Source organism: Malaclemys terrapin, chromosome 1 (genome assembly GCF_027887155.1).
Source record: "Malaclemys terrapin pileata isolate rMalTer1 chromosome 1, rMalTer1.hap1, whole genome shotgun sequence".
Lineage (NCBI taxonomy): Eukaryota > Metazoa > Chordata > Testudines > Emydidae > Malaclemys > Malaclemys terrapin.
Genome location: NC_071505.1, coordinates 125,446,069 through 125,473,511, shown reverse-complemented (window position 1 = coordinate 125,473,511; position 27,443 = coordinate 125,446,069). Strand labels below are relative to the sequence as shown.

The window sequence follows — 27,443 nt, the reverse complement described above, 5'->3', positions numbered from 1 at the left end:
GGCCTTTTTCATTAACGTTTCCATTTTTTCCATGCCTAGGGAGGCAATTTTCATCCATTTCACCCTTAAACTAAATACTACATGTGGCACACCTACTCCTCCAGCTAACCCCTAACCTTGCATCTGAAAAGAGTGCTAGAGGGATTCCCATACCCACATCCGGAGTCGATTGTACCCCGAAGTAAGGGTCTTTGCAGAGCTGTTAGATATTGAATAATGGTCAGAATAAGTGTGTCTTGGCTATGAATAAAACAGCAGTGGTTTCAGTGTGTTCAGTGAGCTGGGGCAGAAAGGAAATTGGAACGCAAAAATGTTTTTCTTTGAAGCCAGACAGAAAGATGAAAACCATGAATGTAGAGTGTTTTCTGTTTTGTTCACTGATACTTCGCTCTGAACAGCTGTTTTCCCCACCCCCAATTGACACCTCTGTCGTCTGTTTCAGCTGGACTACGTGGTCACCTGTGCTGTGTGCACTCGCTCAGATGGAGGAGATATTCACATTCACAAAAAGAAATCTCAGGTGAGCAGATCTCACTATTGTTGAAGCTTCAAGGACAAACATTTTGCACCCAACTTTCCCACCTCTAACAACTGTATAAAAACTAGGGCAGCGAGTCTCAAGTTGTGGTCTATGGAGCTGCTTCACAAAGGTGACGCCTCCATCTGTCTTCATGAAGTGACATTTCCTGTTAGTTACATCCCAGAGCAGAGCAGTTCAGCACTGGAATAAATTGCCTAGGGAGGTTGTGGAATCTCCATCAATGGAGATTTTTAAGATCAGGTTGGACAAACACCTGTCAGGGATGGTCTACTTTAGATAATACTTAGTCTTGCCTTGAATGCTGGGGACTGGACTAGATAACCTTTCAAGGTCCCTTCCAGTTCTATGTGAATTTATTTCCAGCTTGTCTCCTTTAATGCCTTTGCTTTCTCATGTAACCAGCCATGATACTTTTGGCAGGGAAGGCATGAGATCAGGGCTGGGAGGATCTCTGCTTTCAGAAGTGAGAACAGGGAATTGTTTGAGAACTAGTGAATTAGGGAAACAGTTGACAAGGGCCAGGACTGATTGTCCATGTCTAAAACCTTATTTAAATCTAAATAAAGTCATCCTCCTACTTAAAAACAACAAAATACCCAACAATCTCTTGTTGAAATCTGTACAAGATTTATTGTCAAGGATTTTCCTTTTGAAGGCAACCTGGAATAGTCAGCTATAAAAGTGACCTCTGTGAACTTTGCTATTTACATAGCTGTAGGCTTTGCTTATTTTGTACAAGGCAAAGACATAGCTTTGGGATGCGGGAAGAAAGAAAGAAAAACTTTTTCTTATAGAAAAGTTCTGTATGAGGCTCTCTCTCTTACTTTCACACAGACACACACACACACACACACACACACACACACACAGAGGGAAGATGACCATTGCTCACTTTCTGAAGGGGGGAGGAATGAAAATTCCTCAAAGAAAACAGTTTCAAAAGTCTTGATAACTCCACTTCTACATTTAATATCAGATCGTAGTATATCATATCAGTCTATCCATATGCTATGAAAAAAAATCAAGGTATATAATTGCATGCCTTCTTATGGGTACGTTCACCAGGTAAATGAAGGTGGGATTGTAGTGTGTGTGTGTAGACATATCGGCACCAGCTTTTAATCTAGCTACCATGGGTAATGATAGTTGAACAGGATTACGGATTATGAAATGGAAGATTTGCTGCTTCTCAGTGATTACTGTAGATCTGCCATATTTGGGAAATCTTGTTAGCCTTTGCATTAGAAATTCTATAACTCGGTTTATTTTTCATATCAGTTGTCAACATGAAGCAACTTTTTTTTAATACTGTATATACAAATTTGTATTCAGGATTGCTATGTCAGATCAAGCCTATAATCCATGTCCAATGTCTTACCTCCAGCCATGGTCCATGCTTGATGGTTTGAAGCAGAGGTGTCAGATCCAGATCACTTGATATATTTATGTGGCCCATGTTGTGAGTGGATGTTCTGCAGAACCTCGTGGTTGTGAAGATAACATTCCAAATGTGAACAGAGTGTAAACCAAAGCCATGTTGTCATCCTGACTCTGAAAACAGGCAGCTGGAAACAATGCTATTTAGTGTGAACTCTTCCCCCACCCTCGTGCCCGTTATTCTCAGTAGGACGTTACCTTTAAAGCATAAAGAGGACACTTTAAATGTCAGTGTCCACTATTTCGTTAGTGGACATTTTAGACAATGAAATGGGAAAGGGGGTGAGAATTGGGAGTTGCTGCAGAGCGGAAGAAAGGAGGAGAGGCACCGAGAGGAAGAAAAAGGAGGATGGGGATGAAAGTGTAACATGGAACAGAAAAAGTAATAGCCCTAAAGAGGGGCATATTTTCTCAACGAGTGATGTTGAAATCAATACCTTACAAAATAAATAACTAAACATTTATATCTGGGCTGTCAATTAATCGCAGTTAACTCACATGATTAACGAAAAAAATTAATTGTGATTAATCACTGTTTTAATCACACTGTTAAACAATGGAATACCAATTGAAATTTATTAAATATTTTGGATGTTTTTCTAAGTTTTCAAATATATTGATTTAAATTACAACACAGAATACGAAGTGTACAGTAATCACTTTATATTTTTATTACAAATATTTGCATTGTAAAATAATAAACAAAAGAAATATTTTTCAGTTCACCTCAAACAAGTACCATAGGGCAATCTCTTTATTGTGAAAGCGCAACTTACAAATGTAGAGTTGTTTGTTTGTTTGTTTGTTACATAACTGCACTCAAAAACAAAACAATGTAAAACTTCAGAGCATACATGTCCACTCAGTCCTACTTCTTGTTCAGCCAATCGCTAAGAGAAACAAGTTTGTTTACATTTATGAGAGATAATGCTGCCCACTTCTTATTTACAATATCACCTGAAAGTGAGAACAGAGGTTTGCATGGCACTTTTGTAGCCGGCATTGTAAGGTATTTACATGCCAGATTGTATGCCTCTTCATGCTTTGGCCACCATACCAGAGGACATGCTTCCATGCTGTTGACGCTTGTTAAAAAAATAATGTGTTAATTAAATTTGTGACTCAACTCCTTGGGGGAAATTGTATGTCTCTTGCTCTGTGTTTTATCCGCATTTTGCCCTATAGTTCATGTTATAGCAGTCTCAGATGATGACCCAGCATGTTCTTCATTTTAACAATACTTTCATGGCAGATTTGACAAAACACAAAGAAGGTACCAATGTGAGATTTCAAAAGATAGCTACGCCACTCGACCCAAGGTTTAAGAATCTGAAGTGCCTTCCAAAATCTGATTGGGATGGGGTGTGGAGCATGCTTTCAGAAGTCTTAAAAGAGCAACACTCTAATGCGGAAACTACAGAATCCGAACCACCAAAAAAGAAAATCAACCTTCTGCTGTTGGCATCTGACTCAGATGATGAAAATGAACACTGCACTGCTTTGGATTGTTATTGAGCAGAACCCATCATCAGCATGGACGCATGTCCTGTGGAATGGTGGTTGAAACATAAAGGGACATATGAATCTTTAACGCATCTGGCATGTAAATATCTTGCAACGCCAGCTACAACAATGTCATGCAAACACCTGTTCTCACTTTCAGGTGACGTAAACAAGAAGTGGGCAGCATTATCTCCTGCAAATGTAAACAAACTTGTCTGAGCGATTGGCTAAACAAGAAGTAGGACTGAGTGGACTTGTAGACTCTCAAGTTTTACATCGTTTTATTTTTGAATGCAATTATTTTTTGTACATAATTCTACATTTGTAAGTTCAACTTTCATGATAAAGAGATTGTACTATAGTACTTATATTAAGTGAATTGAAAAATACTATCTTTTACAGTACAAATATTTATAATAAAAATAAATATAAAGTGAGCACTGTACACTTTGTATTCTGTGTTGTAACTGAAATCAATACATTTGAAAATGTGGAAAACATCCAAAAATATTTATATAAATAGTATTCTATTATTGTTTAGCAGCTTGATTAATTGTGATTAATTTTTTTAATCTCTTGACAGCCCTAGTTTATACTTAGTCCATATTCTACCTTTGATCTCTGTGCAAACCTCCCATTGATACCAGTGGCACTTGGATTAAGAGTCGTATTTAGTCCTAAACATATACCCTACCCATAGATTATATTTATAAATGCAGCTCAGCTCTCTCAGCAAAATGAGTTGGGCACTCCTAGCTTAAAGCAGAGGTTCTCAAACTGGGGAGTGTGCCCCTCTGTGAGGGTATGGAATGTATTCTGGGGGAGGGGGGCATGAGAAGCTATAGGGGAAAAAAGAGGGTCTTAAGCCTATTGTAGAGGTGTCGCAGTATTGCCGTCCTTACTTTTGCATTGCCTTCAGAGGTGGGTGACCAGAAAACAGTGGCTGCTGTCTGGCCATCCAGCTCTGAAGGCAGCGCTGCTGTCAGCAGCAGCATAGACATAAGGATGACATGCGGTGGGAGGGGCATAAACTACTACAGACACAAAGAAGTTTGAGACCCACGGGCTTAAAGGAAGGTGAAATTCCCCTATAATATGCCTTTGGCCAGTTCCCCAATGTTTTACTATGGGTTTATTTTTAAGTATTCATAATTGTACATACATTCAAGAAATAAGGTCAATAACATCTTCAAAATTTCTTTCAGCAAGTATTTGCATCTCCAAGCAAACACCCAATGGACAGCAAAGGAGAGGAATCAAAGATCAGCTACCCTAACATATTCTTCATGATTGATAACTTTGAAGAGGTGGGTCTGTTATTAGAGCGGAAAATTTTCCTCATTTTTGTCCTATAATCTCCCTTTTCTATTGTGTGTCCAACTTGATATATTCCCACCACTATATCACTGCCCTGGACCACAAGGCAATACTTAATTAGTCTTCATGGAGCCCCCGACCATGATCCAGCCAGCTGGGCAAAGCCATGATTTTTTTCCAGAAACATTAATCTTATGTGACACTCCCAGGGGTAACCAGGATTGGTGAGGCACCTCACCACCATCTGCCATTAGTGTTGAGGTAGCTTTGTCTGTGCCTAATGTGAACCAGCTCCCTGAATCCACCAGTCTCTGGTAACATGAGCACCACGTTCCAGACCTCTGCAGGCCTTGCTCCCTCTGTGCAGTTTAATGAAAGGCACACATCAACACCTGAGTGCTCTCCGCGTATTCCCTGGAGTGTCCAGCCCCTCATCCACTTGAACACTCACAGAATTACCAGCCCTGCTGTTCCCAAAGGAACAGTACACACTAGCTTGTAGAATTCAGCTCCAGACCACCATTTTGCTTGGCACCACAGCACGGAGATATATTTGCAATGAAAACAAGAATATGTTTATTATCAAAGACTAGAGATTCAGGACATAGTGAGTAAGGATATTGGAAACAAATGGATAAATATAAAACAAAATCATAACATGCTTTCTAGTGACTAGGTTATCCTCCTCTCTAAGGCAGTTTATCTCATCCAAAGTCCTCTTCAGCGTTTTCAGCCAAGGTTGGCTGAGACCCTGTTTTCAGGAATGCAAACATGCTATCTGTTTACTTCCTAGGTGCAGGATGAAGGGTTATCTTCTTTGCTTTCTAGAAATACCCCAGAGATCATTATCTTTGCTCATAGACAGGATAATCACCTGGGCCTTGTTTTTTTCTGTGTGCTCCTTTCCTGTTGAGCTTACATCTTTAATATTTGACTTCATATGTAAACGGGTAACCATTGTGTTTAACGGTACTTAATTTACGTTACAACAGAGTGATGCACATTTCTTACCTCCTATCTGGAGGAAAACTGGTTTTTCATCTTTGCTGGTGGTTGATCCCTTGATACAGACTTTACAAACCTATTTTCAGTATATAGACATAACTCCTTATATAGTATCTGTACATACAATTCACAACAGTATTAATGACCAGTGTGACACCGGCTTTCATTTGAAATCTCACATGACATACTGTGGTGAACTAGTACGTACACATGAAACTCATGAGATTTCTGTAACTCCTCCATACCCCATTGTCAGTTGGCATTAAGAAGTTCCTGGGGCGTAACTTAACATCCCAAACTTTCTGGGTGTTGGAAACACAGATCTAGATCTGAATTTTCCAAGTGGCCCCTGTCTGTACAATGGGCTGAAGTAAAACTCTGGATCCTGAACACACTCGAGCTATGTCTAAAGGATCTAATCTCTACAGCTTTTCCTTTAAGTATTTGGTTTCCTTGGATGCAATGGCAGGTGTTCAGTGACATGACCGTGGGGGAAGGCGAGATGGTCTGCGTGGAGCTGGTGGCCAGTGACAAAAGCAACACCTTCCAAGGAGTGATCTTCCAGGGATCCATCCGTTATGAAGCACTCAAGAAGGTCTATGACAACAGGGTAAGACACTTCCCCTCCAGAGAACCTCTTTTGCAGCAGTGGTGGTAGTGAAATTTCCATGATGTTTTCAGTACTATTGATGCTGCCATCAGCTTTTTGTCTTCTCAAGCTACTTATGCTGAGTGTCTGCTAGTCTTCATGGCTTTGAAAGTTACCAGAAACGGCTATACGAAAATCCACTAGTTTTAGTTCACACAGCTGTGGTGAACTGAAGTCATCAGAAGAGTCAGGCAACTCCTGATGTTTGACTGGGATTTAAAATTGGTAGGAACCCAAGAAATCTAAGTGAACCAGGTGTGAATCCTAAGAAACTTTCCAGTTCTGTAATAAAAAGAACGTTTGCCATACCACTTTTTTGTATGATCCTCTTCTTTTCAGAGGTACCTATAGTTATCTTCTAAGAGCCGAGAAGACCCTCTTAGCATTTTTACACCTGTTGGTTTTAACCTTTCACTGTTGTGTCTTGTTACATAAATACAGTAACTCCTCACTTAAAGTCGGCCCGGTTAACATTGTTTCGTTGTTATGTTTCTGATCAATTAGGGAACATGCTCGTTTAAAGTTGCACAATGCTCCCTTATAAGGTCGTTTGGCAGCTGCCTGCTGTGTCCACTGCTTGCAGAAAGAGCAGCCCATTGGAGCTAGCTGGTGGGGGCTTGAAACCAGGGTGGACCGGCAGCCCTCCTATCAGCTTGGCAACCTCCCAGCAGGCTATCAATTGTCTGGGAGTTCAGCTGTCCCTCCCCCAACTGCCCTGTGCTGCTCCCGCACCTCTGCCTTGGAGCTGCTTCCGGGAGCCTCCTGCTTGCTGTGCTGGGGAGGAGGGGAGAGAGGGGCTAATGTCAGGGTGTCCCCCTCCCAGCTCCTGCCCCCAGTGCCGGCTCTGGCTTTTTTGCCGCCCTAGGCAAAAAAGCCACCTGCCGCCCCCCCTGCCCCCCAGCACGGCAGGGGAGGGCGCCGAGCCCTGCCGCGGGCCCCCAATCCCCGACCGGCCGGAGTGCCAGGAGCAGGGCGGAGAGCCCGGCCGGGGCTCTCCGCTGTCCCTGGCAGCCAGAGCGCCGGGGGAGGACGGCAAGCCCGGCCGGGTCTCTCCGCTCTCCCCGGCAGCCAGAGCGCTGGGGGGAGGGCGGCGAGCCCGGCCGGGGCCCCACTCTCCCCGACCGGCCGGAGCGCCGGGGGGAGGGCGGCGAGCCCAGCCGGGGGGAGGGCGCCAGAGCGCTGGGGGGAGGGCGGCAAGCCCGCTGCAGCTTCCCTCTCCCCGGCGGCCGGAGCACCGCAGGGAGGGCGGCGAGCCCAGTCGCGGCCCTGCTCTCGGGCCGGAGGGCCCCACCGCGCTGTCCCCCTCTAGGCGCCGCCCCAAGCACGTGCTTGGTGGGCTGGTGCCTGGAGCTGGCCCTGCCTGCTCCCCATCTCCACAGAGTGGGCGGGGACATGACAGGACTCAGGATGGAGGGAGCTTGCTGGCAGTAGCTGCTGTCTCAACTTGCTGATCTGCTTAAAAAGGCAGTGTACTTAGAGTGGGGTCAGCATACTTAAAGGGGCAATGCACAGCTATATCTCACACACACGGTGTGTGTCTCTGTCTCTCTCTGCCATACTGTGTCTCCTCTCCAATTTGTGCTGCCTTGTAGAGTGTGAGGCTGCATTAACAACATGTTAACCATTGAGGGCTCAGCTGAGTGCTAGTTCATCTTTTAGCAGTAAGGCATTCCCTGGGAAATATCCCACCCTCTGACTCCACCCCCTCAACCAAGCTTCACAATCATCATTGCTGTGTACAGTATTAAGTTGTTTGTTTAAAACTTATACTGTGTGTGTGTGTGTGTGTGTGTGTATATATATATATATATATATATATATATATATTATATATAGTCTTTTGTCTGGCAAAAAAAATGTCCCTGGAACCTCCCCCCCCCCCATTTACATTAATTCTTATGGGGAAATCGGATTCACTTAACATCATTTTGCTTAAAGTAGCATTTTTCAGGAACATAACTACAACGTTAAGCAAGGAGTTACTGTATCTCTCTCGGGTGCATTCTGTATGTCCACGTGGTTTGAAAGGACTCCTGCAGTTTTTTTAGCCGCTGAAGTATTAATTTGCTATGGAAATGTGAAATATTAACAGTAATGGCTTATAATTCACATACACTTGGTGTAGAATTCCAGAGAGAGTGAGAACCAGCAATAGAACCTCACAGAAGGCAGCTCTGACAAACATGCTAAAAAGTTGATCTTAACTAAGGAGGTTTGCCTCCCTCTACCATAAGCTCAAGCTAACTCTAGAAGACATTAGATCGTTGGCTAGGCTTTATGTTTTGGAAATTTAAATTGTAAAATATACATCTCTGCCAAATGAGAGCAAATTCTAATTCTCAGATCCAACAGTCTGATTCTGAATCCAGCAATATATGCATCAGTTCACCTGTGAGACCAGGGAGGGCTGTACCTATTCTATTTTGACTCCATAGACTTTCTTTTCTCCCCCACCCCCCTTAAAAGAGAGGGCCTGAATAATGTTGTCTCAAGAAAAATAGTTTTTGCTCCTGTATTAACATAGTTTCAGGAGACCATGGGACTGCTTCTCTAGCCCACCTATACCTCATGCCATGTGAGTCTACGGTTTTGTACAATCAGAAGGTGTGTCCGCACAGAAGACACAGTAGAGTGGAAAACGTCTAGTGGGAAGTCAAAATGTGGTGTATCTAATACACAGGAGGGCAAACTACGGCCCGCGGGCCACATCCGGCCCCTGGGACTGTCCTGTCCGGCCCCTGAGCTCCTGGCCCAGGCCCCTCCCCTGCTGTTCCTCCTTCCCCGCAGCCTCAGCTCACTGTGCCACTGGTGCAATGCTCTGGGCGGTGGAGCAAAGAGCTCCTGGGGCAGCGCAGCTGCAGAGCCAGGGCCTGATCCGTGCTCTGTGCTGCGTGGCTGCCTGTCCTGGTGCAGCTGCACCACCAGCCACCGGTGCTCCAGGCAGCGCGGTAAGGGGGGGGGGGGTGGATAGAGGGCAGGGGAGTTTGGGGGGTGGTCAGGAGCCAGGGGTGTGGATAGGGGTTGGGGTGGTCAGAGGGCAGGGAACGGGGGCATTGAATGGGAGCAGGGGTCCCAGGGGAGCAGTCAGGAAGGAGAGGCGGGGTTGGATGGGGCGTCAGGGGGCAGTTAGGGGCAGGGGGTCTGGGGGCGGTCAGGAAGAAGGTGTGGTTGGATGGGGCAGGGTCCCAGGGGGACAGTCAGGAAGGAGAGGGGGAGTTGGATGGGGCAGGGGATCCGGGACAGGCGGGGGACAGAGAGCAGAGGGGGTGGATGGGGCAGGAGTCCCCGGGGGGCCATCAGGGAGTGGGGAGGTTGGATGGGGCAGGAGTCCCAGGGGGACTGTCAGGAGGCGAGAAGCGGGAGGGGGGGTCAGATGGGGGTCAGGGGCCAGGCCACGCCTGGCTGTTTGGGAAGGCACAGCCTCCCCTAACCCGCCCTCCATACAATTTCAGAAACCCAATGCGGCCCTCAGGCCAAAAAGTTTGCCCGCCCCTGATCTAATACATAATAGCTAAGGAATGTCCCTGCATACTGCTAATGATGTATGTGTGTGATTTCACTGCAATTTCATGTTGTTATGTTAGCTGAAATAGACTAGTTAGATTTGTTAAGTACTCTAAGTTGCAGACTAGGGGGGACTCTAAATCTGAACTTTGATCCATTGTCATTTTTTGCTACTACTTGAGGAAAAGGAAGAAAGTGTGACTGTATTTTTGAAAGCTGCTTGGTTTCACTTGGCCATATTAATCCCTGGTATAACTCTAATGTGACTCATTTTTCACCAGGAATAAATTTGACCCATTATCTTTATCTGCTGAGAATTTTGAAACACATAAAACTTCAGGAATAAATTTCCATTTATTTCAACAGGCTGATCGTTGACCATTTTGTGACCTAACCCTTTTTCAAACCTGTTTTCTCTGTTAACTGGGAATTGATCCATGACATCTGGTGTGTTTGTTTAAAAAGTATCAGGTTAACCTTTGTGACAGACTATTTTGTTCAGGTTGGTTGTGTATTTGGACTAGTCGGCTCTTTATTCTTGCTAGGCAGTGTTGCCTAGTGGATAGGACACTGGACTGGGAATCAGAAGACCTGGGTTCTATTCCTAGCTTTGCCACTGATCCACTGTGAGGGAATTGCCTGAGCTCGGTTGCCTCAGTTTTCCCATCTGTAAACTGGGGATGTCATCCTCCTTTGTAAACTGCTTTGAGAACTACAGATGAAAAATGCTATATAAGAGCTAAGTGTTGTTCATTATCTACTACTATTTATTATTTTGATTTTAGACCAACATTTTGAAAGTGCTCCCAAACCCTGATTTGCACAACTGTGTGTGCATAAAATTCACAGTTCCAAAAATGTAGGCCTTAATGTTTTGCATTGGTGTTATTGTGTGATGCTTAGATGCCTGCTGACAGGCACCTCTACAAATGTTCTATAGAATTACAGTGTAGAGCAAATGTATGCTCTAATGTTTAGCAATTCATGTTACATATCTTTCCTTTTCTGTGCATTGAAGGTGAGCGTTGCAGCTAAAATGGCTCAAAGGATGTCCTTTGGCTTTTATAAGTACAGCAACATGGAGTTTGTACGGATGAAGGGGCCCCAAGGTAAAGGACATGCAGAGATGGCAGTGAGTCGAGTTTCAACCGGAGACACTTCTCCATATGGAACGGAGGAAGATTCGAACCCAGGGTCCCCTGTGCATGAGAGAGTAAGTAGTATATGGAAATATTGGATGGCAAAATAAACATTAATGCACCTTGCTTCAGAAACCAACTTGTAAGCATGAGGCTAGTTCAGTTGACTTCAGTGAGCCTTCACCTGGAGTAAGATATTATTCCATGTGAGAAGAGAGATCACAATCTGGCCATAATTCAGTTCTAAGCACAGTTTCAGCTAAGCTGTTTTGCCTGGCTAGTTGGGATGAAGCCATACTGTGTTAGAACTATTTTTAAGAGCCAGGTCCTAGCCTAGGCAGTTACTGATGTTTTCTCCTATACAGAGTGATGGTTTATGGATGGAATACACTACCAAAAGAGCCCCAGGAAACAATGACTGCAAGCCACTTTATTCTATAGGTCTCAGCAGTGGGCTCTGCCCCTCCTTCCTCAAAGTGCCTGTTTCATAGATTATGGTGAGAAGGGACACTTCTGCTCATCTGACCTCATGCATGAAACAAGCAATCTCGTTTGGTCAAGGAGAGCTGAACAGGACTTCTGCAAAGCTCATCCATGCTACCCCTTTGCTTGGCCACTGCAGTGTGAAAAGACCTTCCTGTGTCCGTGGCTTCCCAAAGGGATGAGAAGAACTGCCACCACAGTGCTCTCCATGCTTTGCTGGTCTGCTGAGTGAAAGATCAGGCTCCTTAACCAAGCCTGGTGTCTCATATCCTAGAGTAAAGTTCGTTTCCCTGCATTGCAACTTTGACGAGCCAGGCCTGGAGGGAGTTCCTGGTCTCTCCGTGTCTCAAGACTTCCAGTGTTCTTACTTGATGGTTGCTTGTGTCTTAACATTACCCTGCTGGTAATGGTTTTAATTATGCATAGTTTACTATTGTTTTTCCATGTATGTGTTGTATCTAGTGTGTACAGAATAAAGAAAATGCTTTTTCTAAGGCAGCCAGAAAATAGAGACTAAATACAAAAACAGGAGGATCAGATGGGTGTAAAAAAGCTTTTTGAATTTTTCATATGAATGACAGAGAAATGATGTGAGGGATTCTGCAGTGCACCACCAACCTGGCAGACTTTGTTGTCATCCTCAATCATGTGTCACATAGCTCTTTATACGCAGGGACAGATACGAGCAATGTAAGACTGCATCCTACAAGCGGCAGCAAAATTGTTAAATTAACTGTGTAGAGAAGAAAAGATGAGATGGGGATTTCTGAGGCAGCAAAGTAGCTATCCATTTTTTCACTTGAAAAGAAACCATTAAAGTAATACTAGCAGCAGCACTCAACCAAGGCAGTGAAAGCGTTCCTGAACTGGTCAGTCCTAGTCCTGGTTTGGCCCAAGATAAACTGTCTTTTCTTTACTTTTCCATCCTCTGGCTTTGCTCCACTCTAGGCAGCTGTCTCCATGCAATTGTCATCACTTAGCCTAACTAATCATTACTAGTCCTTTCCGCACATTTTCTCATCTGCCATAATGATGTACTGACTTCATTTTCACATCAGCATCCTGGTCTAAGTAGTTGCTTCCTGCCCCTGCCTGTGAGACAGAATGACCTTTCTAAAAGATTCTATAAGGCAAGAGAAGTCAACCTCATTTCCAAGGCAAGGTGCATGTGCCATTCATATGCCAATCCACAACTTTAATAGTTGTTCATTCTTGTTTTCTTCTCCGTTTTGCCTAACTTTTTAATGTTAAGGTTGATATATTTTTATTGTTACCCAAATCAGTTTATAAATCTTTTTTTCTCTAGTTTTGTTTCCTATGAATGAAGTGCTCAATAGACCGCCCTGAAGAATGAAGCCCTCTCTTTACTCACAGCACAAATAGCCGCGGTGCCAGACACTCTGCTCTACCTCCACCTTGACAAACACTTCTACGCATGAAGGGTTGTCCAGTCACCATGGTTCTTTTGCTTCTTGAGCACTGTGCTGAAACAACCAGTGAGAGTGCCAGCTGTGGTGGTGATTTTTGCTAGCCTTACTGAGACAGCCAAATAAAAAGAGAGTTCAAACAGGAATTAATTCAGGGAAGTCCCCAGGCCTGTGTTATACAGGAGGTCAGACTAGATAGATCACAGTGGTCTCTTTTGGCCTTAGAATCTACGAACTCATTACATAGAAGCAGAAGTCATCAAATAAAACTCTGCCTCCAAAAATTCTTCTGTTCCTATTTCCCTTTCAGGTCACTTCCTTCAGCACACCACCGACCCCAGAGCGCAACAATCGGCCATCCTTTTTCTCCCCATCCCTCAAGAGGAAAGTGCCCCGAAATCGGATCGCTGAGATGAAAAAATCCCACTCGGCAAATGATAGCGAGGAATTCTTTCGAGACGATGATGACGGAGGTGAGGGAGATTACATCAGAGAACCCAAGTGGTCTGACTTAGGGTACAGAGCTCGGGAAAGAGATCAAAGCTGAGACTTTCAAGGGGCCCTAGGCAAGATACGCACTCAACTCCACTGAAAGTGTACTAAGCATGCACTGATTTTCATTGGGCACCTAACCCCTTTAGAAAACTTCTGAAAATCTGATCCTGACTATTCCTACCTGCTTCTAATAATACCCTTCTTTATCTGGGGGGAAACTGTGAGAAGAGAATCCTTCATTTCAGATGCACTTTCCAAGGCACTAATGTACAAGAAACTCCTCTGAATACCTTGTGTAATAAAGGCCTGACCCAAAGCTGATTGAAGCCAATGGAAAGGCTCCCATTGACTTACATGGGATTTGGATCAGGTCCTAAGTGCACAGATAAAAAGTCTGATACTACTAATGAATTGCACTTATGCATTTAATGATTTAACACTTCATACAGATCTTAGCATATTTTCTCTCTCCAGTTCTAATTAAATTAGACTTGGTTATTTAATAGGAAAAACCAACAAGATTAATATTGAGCCCCATTCAGAAGACAAGTGAATACAACCACCTTATTTTCCAGATCATAATTTTATAATATAAAAACTCATTGAGGAGAAAGTCAGAACTGTTTTTCATATTCAAAAATGTATTCAGTAGGAAGGCCAACAAAATTAGGCCCCTATTGATATGATAATATGTAAATACAAAGGTGGTATTTTCTAGATCACAAAATGTTAATAGAAATGATCAGTCACTGTTATTTTATATCAGTCAAATTTCAATTAATTTTGACCAGATTATCCAACCAGAAACCATGCAAAATTAATCCCCAATTAATGTCTTGGTAAATACATTCATTTCTAGATCAGAGTTTCAAATAAAAAAGCAAACTTAAGTAACAACATTCCATTCAAATTCTGTGAAATAAAATCAAGGCGCTGATCTTCATCTAAATTCTTGAAATGTTCATCTACAGACACCACTCCCCTCCCCTCCCCTTTCCCTTAATTTTACTATTCAAAAAATTCACCACTTCATCATAAACAGAGAAGATCTACTTCGCATACATGACTAGACAAAGTTTAGCACAAGAGCCGAGGCCTGAATCCTGTACTGTGTAGTGGGGGGGGGGGGGGAAACTGCTGTGACTGCACAGAGTCCCACTGACTTTGTTGTGTTCCTGCTGCATGCAACACACTGTGGGATAGGGGCCTGTGGGACTAATCCTGCTGAACTTGCAGTTGGTTATAATGCTTACTGTGATATCAGTGGGACTAGACTCATGATCGTTTACTCTGATCTCCTGCACGTTGCAGGCCACAGACCTTCACCCACCTACTCCTGCAATAGACCTATAACCATTGGCTGAGTTACTGAGGTCCTCAAATCTTGATTTAAAGACTTCCAGTTACAGAAAATCCACTATTTACTCTAGTTCAAACCAACTCCAGATCCATGCACCATGCTGCAGAGCAAGGTGAAAAAGCCCTAGGGTCTCTGCCATTCTGACCTGAGGAAAAATTCCTTCCTAACCCTAAATATGGTGATCAGTTTGCCGCTGAGTATGTGGGCGAGACACCTGGGAAAGAATTCTTTCCAGTAATTCAGAGTAATTCCCCATCTAGTGTCCCATCTCTGGCCATTGGAGATATTTGCTAATAGCAGTCATGGATGGGCCATACATTATTGTAGGCCACCTCATTATATCATCCTCTATATAAATTTATGAAACTCAGTCTTGAAACAAGTTAGGGTTTTTGCCCCATTACACCCCTTGGAACGCTGTTCCAGAACTTCGCTCCTGTGATGGTTAGAAACCTTCATCTAATTTCAAGCCTACACTTGCTGATGGCCAGTTTATATCCATGGTAGTAAAATACTTTACTCAGTAATGTTTTGCAGAATCAGACTCTAAAACAGTAAATCCTAGTGACAAAAATTCTCACTACTTAAACTTTTGCTCTTCTTATGAGTTGGGGTCTCTCTCTTTCTTTCACTCCCTAGGAAAATATAGATTTGTTTACTATTCTAATAAATCTTTTATTTTAATCTCAAAACCACTGAACTCAATCTCTCCTGATCTAAAAAGGACACAAATATTACAAGAGTAGTTCAGGTTAGAGCGTTAGAACCAGATAGAATTACTGGAATTTTGTTGGGAATCCAGACATATTTTAACATGTTGTAATAAGGGGTTAAATTTACCCATAGATCTAGAATTTAAAAATAGATAAGTAACATACATTAATTTGGTTCGTGGACTTCAGAAACCCAAGAATCCTAATGTTATTTGCTTGGAAAGTTGTTGAACTTCAGAGGCATAGCACAGAACTTACAAACCAGGGGGAAGGAGGACTAAGCCACCTTGGAGCCCTCCCCAGTCTTGGGCTGTTCTAGGAGAATGAAGAAGCCCTCGGTATTACTTAAAGATCACTGGGGGCTTGTCTAAGTTGTGGCAGCCTCTCTGCGTTGCCCTGTAGGACTCCGCATAGCCTGGAATGTGTTCAGTACTGCATGCTGCCACTGGCAGGATTTGCCACTATGCCAGGATTTGCCAGGGGATCCTTGGAGGACAGTCTTTTGGCTTTCTTCCGCCGTGCTTGTGCCTGGGGAATCCTGCTCCAGACAGAGCTTTTAGGGCCCAGTTATGGTGCTGTGGCCTTTTTACCAGGCGTAAAGGGACCAGAGCAGTGGTGAGGCTCTGATCTCAGGATTCTGAAAGATTGATGCGCAATCCTCTAAGAACCCCTACTTTTTCCTCTGCCTTGGTTTACAGATGAGGCATATTTCCTTCTGCTATCTCTACTTTTTTTTTTTTTCTGAAGATTTTATTCAATCAGAATTTAATCAATTAGATGTGGGGTAAAGTTTTCAGTAGCACCCAAATCATTTTTGAAAATGAGTTAGGCACCTAAGTCACTTACATGCTTTTCAAAACTTTGTCCAAAGTCTAATTGAATTGAATTGGTCACGTACTAACTAAATTATTGATAATACTCTTTTGACCCTATAATGCTAGATCTATGTATGTTTGGTCTGAGTGGGAGGGAAAAAAAGATTTATGGGCTGAACACCTCTAGGTCTCTGACAGTGAAGAGGAAAGATGAGATTGTCTTCTCACATCCTTTGTTCTAGGTGTTGCTGGAATGGTCACTCCTACATATTTTTCTACTGTTAAGGCCTTTTGGTTCTGATCTATCTTTGGGTTTTGAGCAACTCCCCCCTAGAGTTGGGATTTCAGATCCCAAGTTTTTGTTCAGCCCAATCTCTACTTTTAATCACTGTTGTTCCTTATTAAGTCCCTGTTGTGTTGTTCCTTTGAGAGCCTATTTGTGGAACTGTAGATTGACAATGTAAAGAAAGCCATATGGCAGGGGATCCCAAGCTGTGGTCCACGGAATACTTGATGGAGGGGTGAAATGAACTGGCTCATCACATGATTCTGCCTCTTCTGGTTTCCAGGTGTTGATCTTAGTTGAGAGCTAAAAATACATTAATTTCCTAATATTACTTTTCCATATAAGCAATTTCTGTACAGGGATATTTTGTGATTAAGAACATCTCTGTATCCAACATTCTAGAAGAGCCCAAGCTCCACACTGTTGGTGGACCACTAGAGGATAACAGCTTACTACTTCCCGCAGCTAATGGAGTCATTCTGTTAGTTCAAGTGGTAATGGTATATGCCGTGCAAGACCCTGCATTCAACTGCTACTAATGACCTCTGCCTGATGAAAGTGTATCAATGCCCTGCATGGAATTCAGCTCTAGATGATAATTTACAACCCCACCACTACCATCCTATTTGTGATGGGTTCTTTTCAAGATGAAACTGATATCTGAACGTGCCAGGGACATGGTGGCTATAAAGCACAATTACTTTAAGGTTATTGTCTTCTACCTTGACAGATCTGCAAAATGCTTCGAATCTAAGGTCACGGTCCTTATCTGGAACAGGACGGTCTCTGGTTGGCTCATGGCTGAAGTTAAACAGAACAGATGAAAACTTTCTACTCTATGCACATTTAACCTATGTCACTTTGCCACTGCATCGAATTTTAACAGGTGAAACCTTTCAGATCTTCCCATAAATACCAGAAATGGGCTAGTCCCCAGGTGTCGCACACCTGTGAGTTAGCTAGTGTCTTAGGGTTACGCTTCCTATAAAACTATCAAATGATATTTTCTTTTCCCTACAGTCACGTCAATTGAATACTGCCCAGTTAGTTGACCTATGTCACAGCCACAACATAGGCTTTCAACAGTGGGGTTAGATGCCCTTCATATATTTTGCTCTTGACAATCTATGTAGAACTCCTAAACACTCCCCTCCCATTGCACTATTTTCAAGGGCCATGTAAGTTGATATACAAGGTGATATATGTACACCAGTGCACAGATTTATATCCAGCTAACTCCAATCTGTCTACTAAAGACAGAAATTATTGATGGGCTGAGGGAAACAACTGGAAGGATCTGCACTAGTGCAATCAATTGAGGGAGCATACACACCTTTCCATGATAAGGCTGTCAGTCTAGAGTTTCTGTAGGATCCTGGGCTGCTTATGGATGCGGAGAAAGCAGCAGTGATCAAGAGTTCTTGTTTTTGTCGGTCTGGAGACTGTGGCACTTCTCTTGAGGCAAACCTAACCATGCCCCTTTCAGCTCCAGATTGGAGCATTGTAATACCCTATCCATGAAGTTACCCTTTCAGACCACTTAGCAAGTTAAGGCAGTGCAATATTTAGTTGCCCATTTACATAACGTTTCATGCTATAATACAACTGTGCTCCATAGTCTACACGGGCTCAAAGATATTTTTTTGGGTGCAATCGAAGGAGCTGGTTTTGATCTGGGAAGGTATTTGTTACTTGGACCTCCTGTATCTTAGAATTCATCTCTCTCTTTGTGCTCCAGTCCAGCAGTTGAGCTCACCTGGGACACGTGAGGTGATAGGTACTAGATTGGTTTGTCTGTGTGCAGAGCTTTCACCTAATGAAATCACTTCTTGCAGTTCCAGTAAAACCCCAAATTTATTGCAATTCAAGGAACATTATAAACATTATCTATTTGTCAGGGTCTTCCTGTGAGGTTGCTTGAAGAGGGGGTGGACTTGTAATAGGGGAGCTTTTATTACATATCCAACTAATGCTGAAAGAGAGAACTGACGTGTCTATCATGCCTCCAGTTGCACTATCCTATTATAATAATAGCTTGCAACTATATGCTAGTTTTTATCCAGGGATCTCAAAGCACTTTACAAAGATGCATCAGTATTATTCCCCTTTTACAGACTGTGAAACTGAGGCAGTGGCAAATGCTGAAGATAGCAAAGAGATATATATGGATAACATTTTGCCCTTTCATTGAATACAGTGATCAGTGTAATTCAGAATAAAACTACACATTTAAGTTCCATTCTTATAGTAAGAATTGGCCCTGCATAAATAAAAGTAGACTCTGAAGAATATTTGAGGAAAATGGGTAACCATAGATACAGCTTTATCTTAATGAATAACTATTTATTTGTATTATAAAATCACCTCTAGGTTGTTGAGAATATGTTTCTGCTGCATAACTGGAACTTTCACCAAGACCCATCTCTCCTACTATAGGCATTTTGGAATAAGTAGAAAGTGTATGTTTTTTTCTGGCATTTAATACTTGTTGATTGGTTGGCATAAATGCCTCCATCCTCAAATATTTGCTGATAGCTCGCACACCCTTCTGAGGCTCTACATAGGAAAACGTTTAAAAGGCAGGCTTACAAGAATCAGTGTCTACATCCAACCCACAGCTGAACAGATTCTATATCTATATATATCTGCTGGTGGTCAGCATTTCAGCACTGATGAATCTGCCATGTGGGATAGCTCTTTGTGGGGAGGATGTTTAGCTGTCTTTGCAGATAATTCCCAGAACAAGTGACTATAATCACAGCTACAGTGATCAGAGGGGAAAACTGGATAGAAAGATGTACCTGGTTTCATTGTTTACAAGTATGAGTGGGAGCCAGTGAGAATCTCGAATCCGTACTAATACCTGATTTTTGCAACTTTGTGTGAACTTATTTGATCTGCCTCCTAATTATGAAATATAAATCAACCCTCTTTTATACTAAATATTAATCCTTACTCTTTTTCTGTTGCCTTATTAAGGAGAGACTGGCAGCCCAATTTCTAAATGTTATTAAATATCTCAAGTGCCCATTTAGGCACCTAAATACAGATTTAAGTGTCTGCCTTTCAATGCCCATGTTGAAAATGAGGCCTGACTCTCAAAAGCGCTCTTCCAAATTAATGTTTTGCTGAATTAGAACACAGCAAAAATGTTCCAAAATCCCTTAGGTCTTGTGTAGTCTGTAACCAAGGCCAGCAGTCAATGTTTGTCTCTGTCTCTCTCTGAGTAGGGTGATCAGATGTCCCGTTTTTATAGTGACAGTCCCGGTTCTTGGGACCTTTTCTTATATAGGTGTCTGTACCCTCCACCCCCGTCCCATTTTTTCCACAGTTGCTATCTGGTCACTTATCTCTGAGGCTTCAAGAAAACCGGATGCTCCGTTGGTCTGTAAGAACAGAATTTGGGTGCATTTCTCAGTGGCAGCAAAAGCTTGTTTTGCTACAGTAATTTCTTAGTGATGGGGCTCCCACCAGTTCCTTTGGAAGACTATTCCACTGTCTAACAATGTTATCTGAAAGGATCCCCGTACAACTGCACCTTTCCTGTCAAAGGACCCCATACCACTATAAAAACTATACATTGGATCAGTTGTCATCTCTCTCTGATGGCACATAGCTCTTGTTTACCACTACACTGTTACAATGCAGAACAAGAAATTAATATGAATTTGGTGGTATATGATGTGACAGTTCTGCTTTTTAATTCCCTTCTGAATTAGTGTGAAAACAATTTGACTAACATGCAATCCATGATTAGATCACTGGTTTCTCTGACTTGCTGTTTAACAATTATAACTTTTGCCAGATATTCTCAATATGGACTGTAACTTGTCTTCCCTTGTCTGTTTAGATATTCTGGAAGTGCGGCAGAAACCAATTCTGATGACATAGCAGAGCGCTGGGCACTGCCTTGGAATTTTGCTGCCAAGTGCCTATCCATGATGGTTTTCTGTGACAACGCTACCATCTAGTGTCAGGAACATAAACCTACACAGAAAAAAAGGGAAGTTAAGAATACCAGCCAATCAAAGTGCCTCTCTTTTCCTTCCTCTGCTGTCATACACCGTCTGCACACAATAGTAATACATCTCTTTATAGTGTTCTGACTAGAGGACTTTCAAAAACAAAACCAGAAGGGGCTGTGTTTAAAAACAAAATCAATGCTTTATGAACAATTTGTTACCGTGTTTACTTTATAACTGAGAAACCAACATGTACAGAATGTGTTGAACTTTATTTTCGTTGAGAGAAACAACTTTAGGATTTCATAATGATGTACCAATGAACTTTGTTCATAGACTCTTGTCCATGCCCTCCTTGTTATAATGGCTTTGTGTGCATGTGTTTTGGGATGCAAGGGACAACAGAATATTTTACTAGTCAGAAGGGGTAAGGAAAGAGATGCAACCAAGGTGTGTTGCCGTTGTGGTATGTGCAGTTGGTCAGGATGGAGCTAAAATAATGCTTTCAATGCTCTATTTCTGTTGGTGTGTCGTTCCTGAATTCCTAAGACAGCTTTATTCCGTGATGACCGTTTCCCCATTTACCAAAGAACAGTGAAGACTTCCTGCTCTAGAATGGTCTAAGGGAAAGAGCCAACATAAGAGGGGAAGAAAATGCTGCTCTAGAAAATCTGTAGTCCAGTTCCAGTACTGCTGCTGCTATGATGTAGGAGTAAACCCAAGTCTTAAAGTATAGAGCAATGGGAGAGCATAACTAGACTCCAATACCAAACACCTTCAGATTATTATTATCCTTCTGCACTCGCAGGACTGCAGCGTAACGAGTTCTCCTCCCAGAAGCTTTTGACTGACTCAGCAATTTCCCTGGATTCTATGTTTTAGTTTCTGTAACGATTCACTGTACTGAGGCACAAAGGGTTTTCTTTAAAGTATAGTTCTTCTCTGAAAAGTAACTGAAATGACCTTGTGGGAGGCTTGTAGTTGTGTGCTGTGTTTAGCAGTAATGCATGTTTTTCTAAATAACAGCCCTGTAAACTTCTCTGGGAATCTGAAAGTTCAATTGGTAAATACTCTGCAACCAGAATTCAGTTAACAATTCTGATGGGGGAGCCAGAATATAGCATAGTTCTCTTTCTTAGCACTGCAGAGCCAATGCAGTAACTGGCAGACTCTAAAATACACACAGGAAAGAGATCAGTTGAGAGCGCAGATGCCATTCTTAGTTACTTTTCAGGGCTTGTCTGCATGTATAAACAAGCCCTCAGAATATAACCACCCTATGCTCCATGCTGGCACTGCAGTTACCAGCATGGCATGTGCTTAAAGCCTAAATCTTTGGTTTTCCCCTTGACCTTTTCCCAAACTGCTTTGTTGTTATTCTCTCAGTAGCATCAGGCGACTTTCAAATAAAGCTTTTCAGCTTCATTTCTGCCCAGAATCCATGGAAACGGTTCCACTACAGCTTAAAGGTAGACTGTATCTTTATTGCTTACCCAGCATGATGGCTCCAGCTGGTAAGAAGTACTTGTCAGTCTGTTTATAGTTACACTTTAAACCTAAATTAGAATATGCATTATTGGAGCCTAAGGCTGGAAGAAGTCAACTTAATGCAAAGTGATGGTATTTCTAACACTGGCAATGTGAACACTCTACAAGAGACTGTAGGCCAATTTCCCATTCACTTTAGTCAAACTATTTCAGCTTTAAGTAACTCATTAACCAGTAGAGTTTATTTTGTTAGTGCTAACCAATATTATTGCAGGTTAGAGACTGTCTGGAACATTGTTCCTCCCATCCCTGTGTCAAGAATTAAATCACTTTTGGCAAGAGAGCAACCTCCAATCTTTGTCTTGAACCTCTTAAAATGCCCTAATTCTGCACTTTCGTACTGCTGGGCTAAGCAAATTGATGCAGTTTTTCGTTAACGGTTTATTGCAGTGGGGAGGGAGAAGAGAGAGAACATTTGTACTTCTAGAGGCAATTGGAACATTTGAACCAAATACTCTGAGATTAGTAAATATTATGAATAGGAAAATTTACCCATTTGGAAATGTGACTTAGGTGTCTGAGTACTGTTCTGTCTCCAGCCATGTTCTTCCCCGCCCTTCCGCCCCCAGGCTGACGTCAATATGGTAGGATTAAATAGCCTAAATTCTCATGGGCTGGAGACCCAAACAGTTCATGCTGTGTATATTTTCAGGATAAATGGCAAACACGGCATGATACTAAACTAATCAGGAATGTATGGACAATTCTAGGATCAAGCAGTACAAATTCTATAGCCTTATGCAAGACATGCTGTCTTGCTGTATTGTATCTGGACTGGAGTTTTGCTAATGTCTAGTTTTTAAAGGGCTAAGAAAGTCAGCCAGTCATTTTGGTATATTTTATACTGTGTTAACAGATCTGCCACAGGCACTCTGAATGAAGAGTCACCTTTTTGACTAGCCAAAATGGGCTGTAAATTCACCAGCTTGGACAACCACAAGAAATACAAATCCATGTGTTTTGAATGTCATTAGTGCTCTGAGGAAATTGCTAGACTCTAAAATAGCCCTTCTAAAAATCTGAAGTAGAACTCTCTGGACAGCTCTAGTCAGTTGTTTTCTGTCAAGTGAAAAGCTTAAATATTTTTAATGAAACCTAATACTCCAGAGTAGGAGGATTTGGGTTGGTTTTTGATTAAACCCTAAGAATCAAAACCTACAGTCCTCGCAGGCAGGAGTCCCAGTGACGTTAGCAGGAGGTTGGCTTAAGTGAGGCTGGCATATTATTTGGACCTTGAGTCTCTTAAAATGCTCTTACTCTGCACTTTCATAGTGGACCTTTAGCATATTATTGCACTACACTACATAAGGGAATGTGAGGTGGGAGCCCCTGATCTTTTTATTTGGAATTTTTCCATCCTGTAGCTCCAAAGCATTAAATCAATGGAGCTGAGGCACCACTGGAATAAAAAACTACCAAGGAATGTTCTGAAGTGTTGTTGAGCTCCATAAGTACCATATAGACGACAAATAAGAGTAAACAGGGTTTTGTTTGCCCAGTTACTGTTTTGACTATTGAAGCAGCAGTAATTTTAATCATGTACTGAAGCTTGACAACTAGAATGGAAGTTCTTTTAGTATGAGAAAGCACCATGGTTAACCTGAGCCTGGAAAGCTTTGCTGCTCAGGTCAGTCTGTTAATCAATTGGTTATTCTTGTTTGGTCTGATAGCTTTTTTCCATTGTGCTGCACAACCACCACCTCTGGAGAACTGAAATTTGCCATATCCATCATCCTCCAGATAAATATAGAGACAGACGTCAAATACAAGCGTGTAAGAAATCTGTTTAGGTTGGAAAACTTAACAAGAGCTTATTACACCTTGAAATGGTAACATTAAAGACATTCTCCGTGATCAATTATATTGTATTAGCAGGGCGGTGATGTGCCTTAAAGACCACAGTGTATGTAAAATTCCATTCAAAGTCGTTGCAATTCCCCCCAGCCACCACAGGATGTCTTCCAAGTCTGTCCAACCTCTTGCATATGTCACATCATTGATAGAAGCCATTATTAGAAATGTATAAGATTGAGCAGGCTTGGCTCATCTAAACTCTGAGAATGGGTTCACTTTCTTCTCATTGGATTTACTCAACCTTGAGGCAAAGCTTGACTGAGGCAAAGCCACATGAACCAACCTGGGTTTGCATAGTCCCTGTTCAGAACCATAAGTCGGGTCACCTTGCTCACCATTGCAAACCTGGCTTTGAAACGAAAGTAGGGGAGCCTCTCAAATTTTGCATAGGTTGAAGTGTGATGTGACCTGAATCATGCTATTATCCACAGCCCTCCATTTGCAGAAAGGATGTGATGGGCTTTTCTAAAAAGAGGGATAAATTTAGTTTGACTTGCAAGGGGAGATAACACATTACATTTCCAAAATATTTTCTTGTATCAGCATTCAGTTCTGAAACTTCTAAGGCCACAACTGGATCCAAGTAGCTACAGCCTTATGTCCACACGTGCAAGTGCTTATAAATCCCCTTTGACATTGCTTTCAGCCAGTCACTGTAATATTTTGCTTTCCAGCTGAGTTTGTTTTGTCACCTACTTTTTCAAGTCTAAAATCTTCCTGATAAAAATAGATGTAGGGTAAAACTTTCCAAAGTGCTTATGTCCCAGCAACAGTCAATGGGACTTCAAAGTTCCTAAACACATGGAACAAAGGTACTTGTGAGAATTCTACTAGTGCTACAGGGACAGCTGCCAGAAATGGTGAGTTTAACCCTACTTGGCAGGGCTGGCTATTTCCTATGGACCCACCTTATAACAAATGGTCCTCATGGCCTCCACAGAGTTGTGACTCAAAAGCATTGAGAATTGGGTTCTCTGCAATCACAGCCCAGAGTTATCTGGTGCTACCCCACTTTGTATTATTAAATGTGACTGAACCAGACTGTGTAGAAATCGTGTGTGTAGAAAGTAAGTAGACTAGAACCCATGTAGAGAAACGGCTAAATGAGTAAGTTGCCTGTACACCAAACCTTAAATGAAAAAACAGTATTTTACATCAGAATGTAACTGTACAGACGCTTGGCTGGGATAATATGAGACTGGAAGCAGGTTACAGTGTTCAACATTCTCTATGTACATATATAAATATATTCTCAGACTAATTTTAACCAATTAACACTTGTTGCATGGTTTTTTTGCCTCATTGATCATCAGCATTGAGTGACAGATGATCAACTGAAAATCATGCTAGCACTGCAGCTGAGCCCCTTGAACAAAGAGCGGTGAGAACACCTTTGTGCACCAAAAATAAGACTAATGTTACTTACTGCAACATGAAGAAAATGTTGAACCCTGCACCCAATAAACAAAGACCTCTTCAATGACCATATGTTTTGTTAACCGTATTTTCTTTGTATTGTATCCTATATGTTTGAGGGTAGTATGAATTTATATTTCCAGAACATTACAAGTCTTTATATTAAGCAGCAAATTAGAAATTGGTTGGGATGATAATGTGAAACATGTACGAAGGTCCACCAAATAGGCAATTATCTGAAGATGAGTATCCCATTGACTGTTTACTTTCATTTGACCTTGAGTAAAAGAGATTCATCCTGTGTGACTAACACTGGCTCCTTGTGTGATCACTTTAGTATTTAGGGGGAGAAGGGAGGGGAAAATGCAACACATTTTTAAAAGGTTTTTCATATTTTCAATTAAATATAATAGTTAAAAAAAATTATCTTTTAAAATTGTGTTTTCCTTGTAATTCTCTGACTTAATGGCTACGTAACTCATTTATGTATTTATCTATTGGAAAGGTTAAATAGAATGGAATATTGAGACATGACTAGCTGGAATTTTTTCTTTCCTGACAAGTTCAGGTACTTTGAAAGTCTCCACATGGTGAGGCATTATTAACATGAAATGATCCCTTGGTTTGTTGTTAATCTGAATCAATGTAAAAGATATTAATTGTCCGTTTGAAATTAGTCCAGCAAGAAGCTAGAGACATTGATTCTTAAGTCCTTATTTAGACAAAATTGGCATGGAGTTCAGTGTCATCTTTGTTGGGATAAGGAATGCAGGGTTCGGTCTTTACCCCTCATTTAAATTTTATCTCTGAGCATCATTTTAAAGTACCTTGAGTTAGATTTTAAGCACTTTTTTTTTAAGCACCATGCATTTTTTTAAAAAACGTGGTAGCTTCCCCATGTTGAAGAATCAGAATTTTGAAGAGACAAGGCACACCCCAATGCAGCCCCTCCAGCCAGTATGTACTGTAGCATACATGCACAGCAATACCTAAAAGCTTGAGAAGAAATGGAGAATGGTGATCCATTATTCAAATTGAAAATTGGGGGTGAGGGGTGAAGGAAAAAAGCACACTTTAGGTAATAATCCCAAGTGAAGTTTGGCGAGAACAGTGGCTTTTTTTGCAAAACATGGAAAAGGATCACACATGGTCAGAAACGTAGTGTTCTGACTCTCCTGGAAGAACTTATTCTTTCTGTGGAATGATCAGGAGGAGGGCGAAGAGTGTAGAACCTACACACTTGTCCCCACTCATAAGGCCCCTAACGAATTATTTAAAAACAATCCATCCCAAGGCTAGCCTACCATCAGCATAAGACTACAAACCAAGCAATGGAAATAAGTTTTCCAGCCAACAATGCAAAACAGCCAAGAGAAATGCAATCCTCCCTAAAAGCCCTAGCAAAGAACTAGTTTTTGCAACATCCCTCAATGGTCAATAGCTGGGGGTACCAACAGGGCTTTTATGCCTTTGGCACTGAAATAGCCAATCTTTTGAAACAAGGAGATTCCAGCTCAGGTGCTTCTGCTGACTGCAATGTGACATGAGGAATGAGGCAGCCTTCCAAGTCAGGAAGTCCAAAACTGTTTAAGGTATAGGTTTGACCTATAAAGCCTCAAACTGTTCAGAAGCCACTGGTCAGTCACTGCAGAGCACAGAACACAGGTACTATATGCTCCCAGGGGTGTATACCGTTTAATAAGAAGGGTAGATGTATTCTGTGCAGGCCTCAGCATCCAAATGGATTTAAAAAAAAAAACAACAAACCTTCCCTGCCTCCTCTCATCACATTGGACCATTGGGTCCATACCGAATTCAAACGAAGCCTGCCACGTCCTGGGCTTTCCCACTTGGCTGCTCACAGCCTAGAAAGTAGATTCTTACAAGGAATATACATTTACTTGAATGTTTCTTTTTTTGGATTTATTACCTTTATCTTGGGGGAGGGAGTATTACGAAATCTGTAGCTTCAAGTTATCAGGCAGGACT

General features: G+C 42.0%; 1 protein-coding gene across 2 annotated transcripts in view; it reads left to right on the top strand.

The window, feature by feature from the left end:
* The window catches only part of KIAA0930 (KIAA0930 ortholog), a 162,873-nt gene extending 137,109 nt beyond the window's left edge, over window positions 1–25,764 (top strand). For both annotated transcript variants that reach the window (XM_054038260.1, XM_054038253.1), the window contains exons 5-11: window positions 443–520; window positions 4,687–4,788; window positions 6,273–6,413; window positions 10,975–11,169; window positions 13,316–13,478; window positions 17,405–17,560; window positions 20,525–25,764. In XM_054038260.1, the coding sequence (XP_053894235.1) occupies window positions 443–520; window positions 4,687–4,788; window positions 6,273–6,413; window positions 10,975–11,169; window positions 13,316–13,478; window positions 17,405–17,560; window positions 20,525–20,565 (876 nt within the window). In that variant the 3' untranslated portion in view covers window positions 20,566–25,764. The remainder of the gene's footprint in view (window positions 1–442; window positions 521–4,686; window positions 4,789–6,272; window positions 6,414–10,974; window positions 11,170–13,315; window positions 13,479–17,404; window positions 17,561–20,524) is intronic.
* Window positions 25,765–27,443: the final 1,679 nt, after the last annotated feature.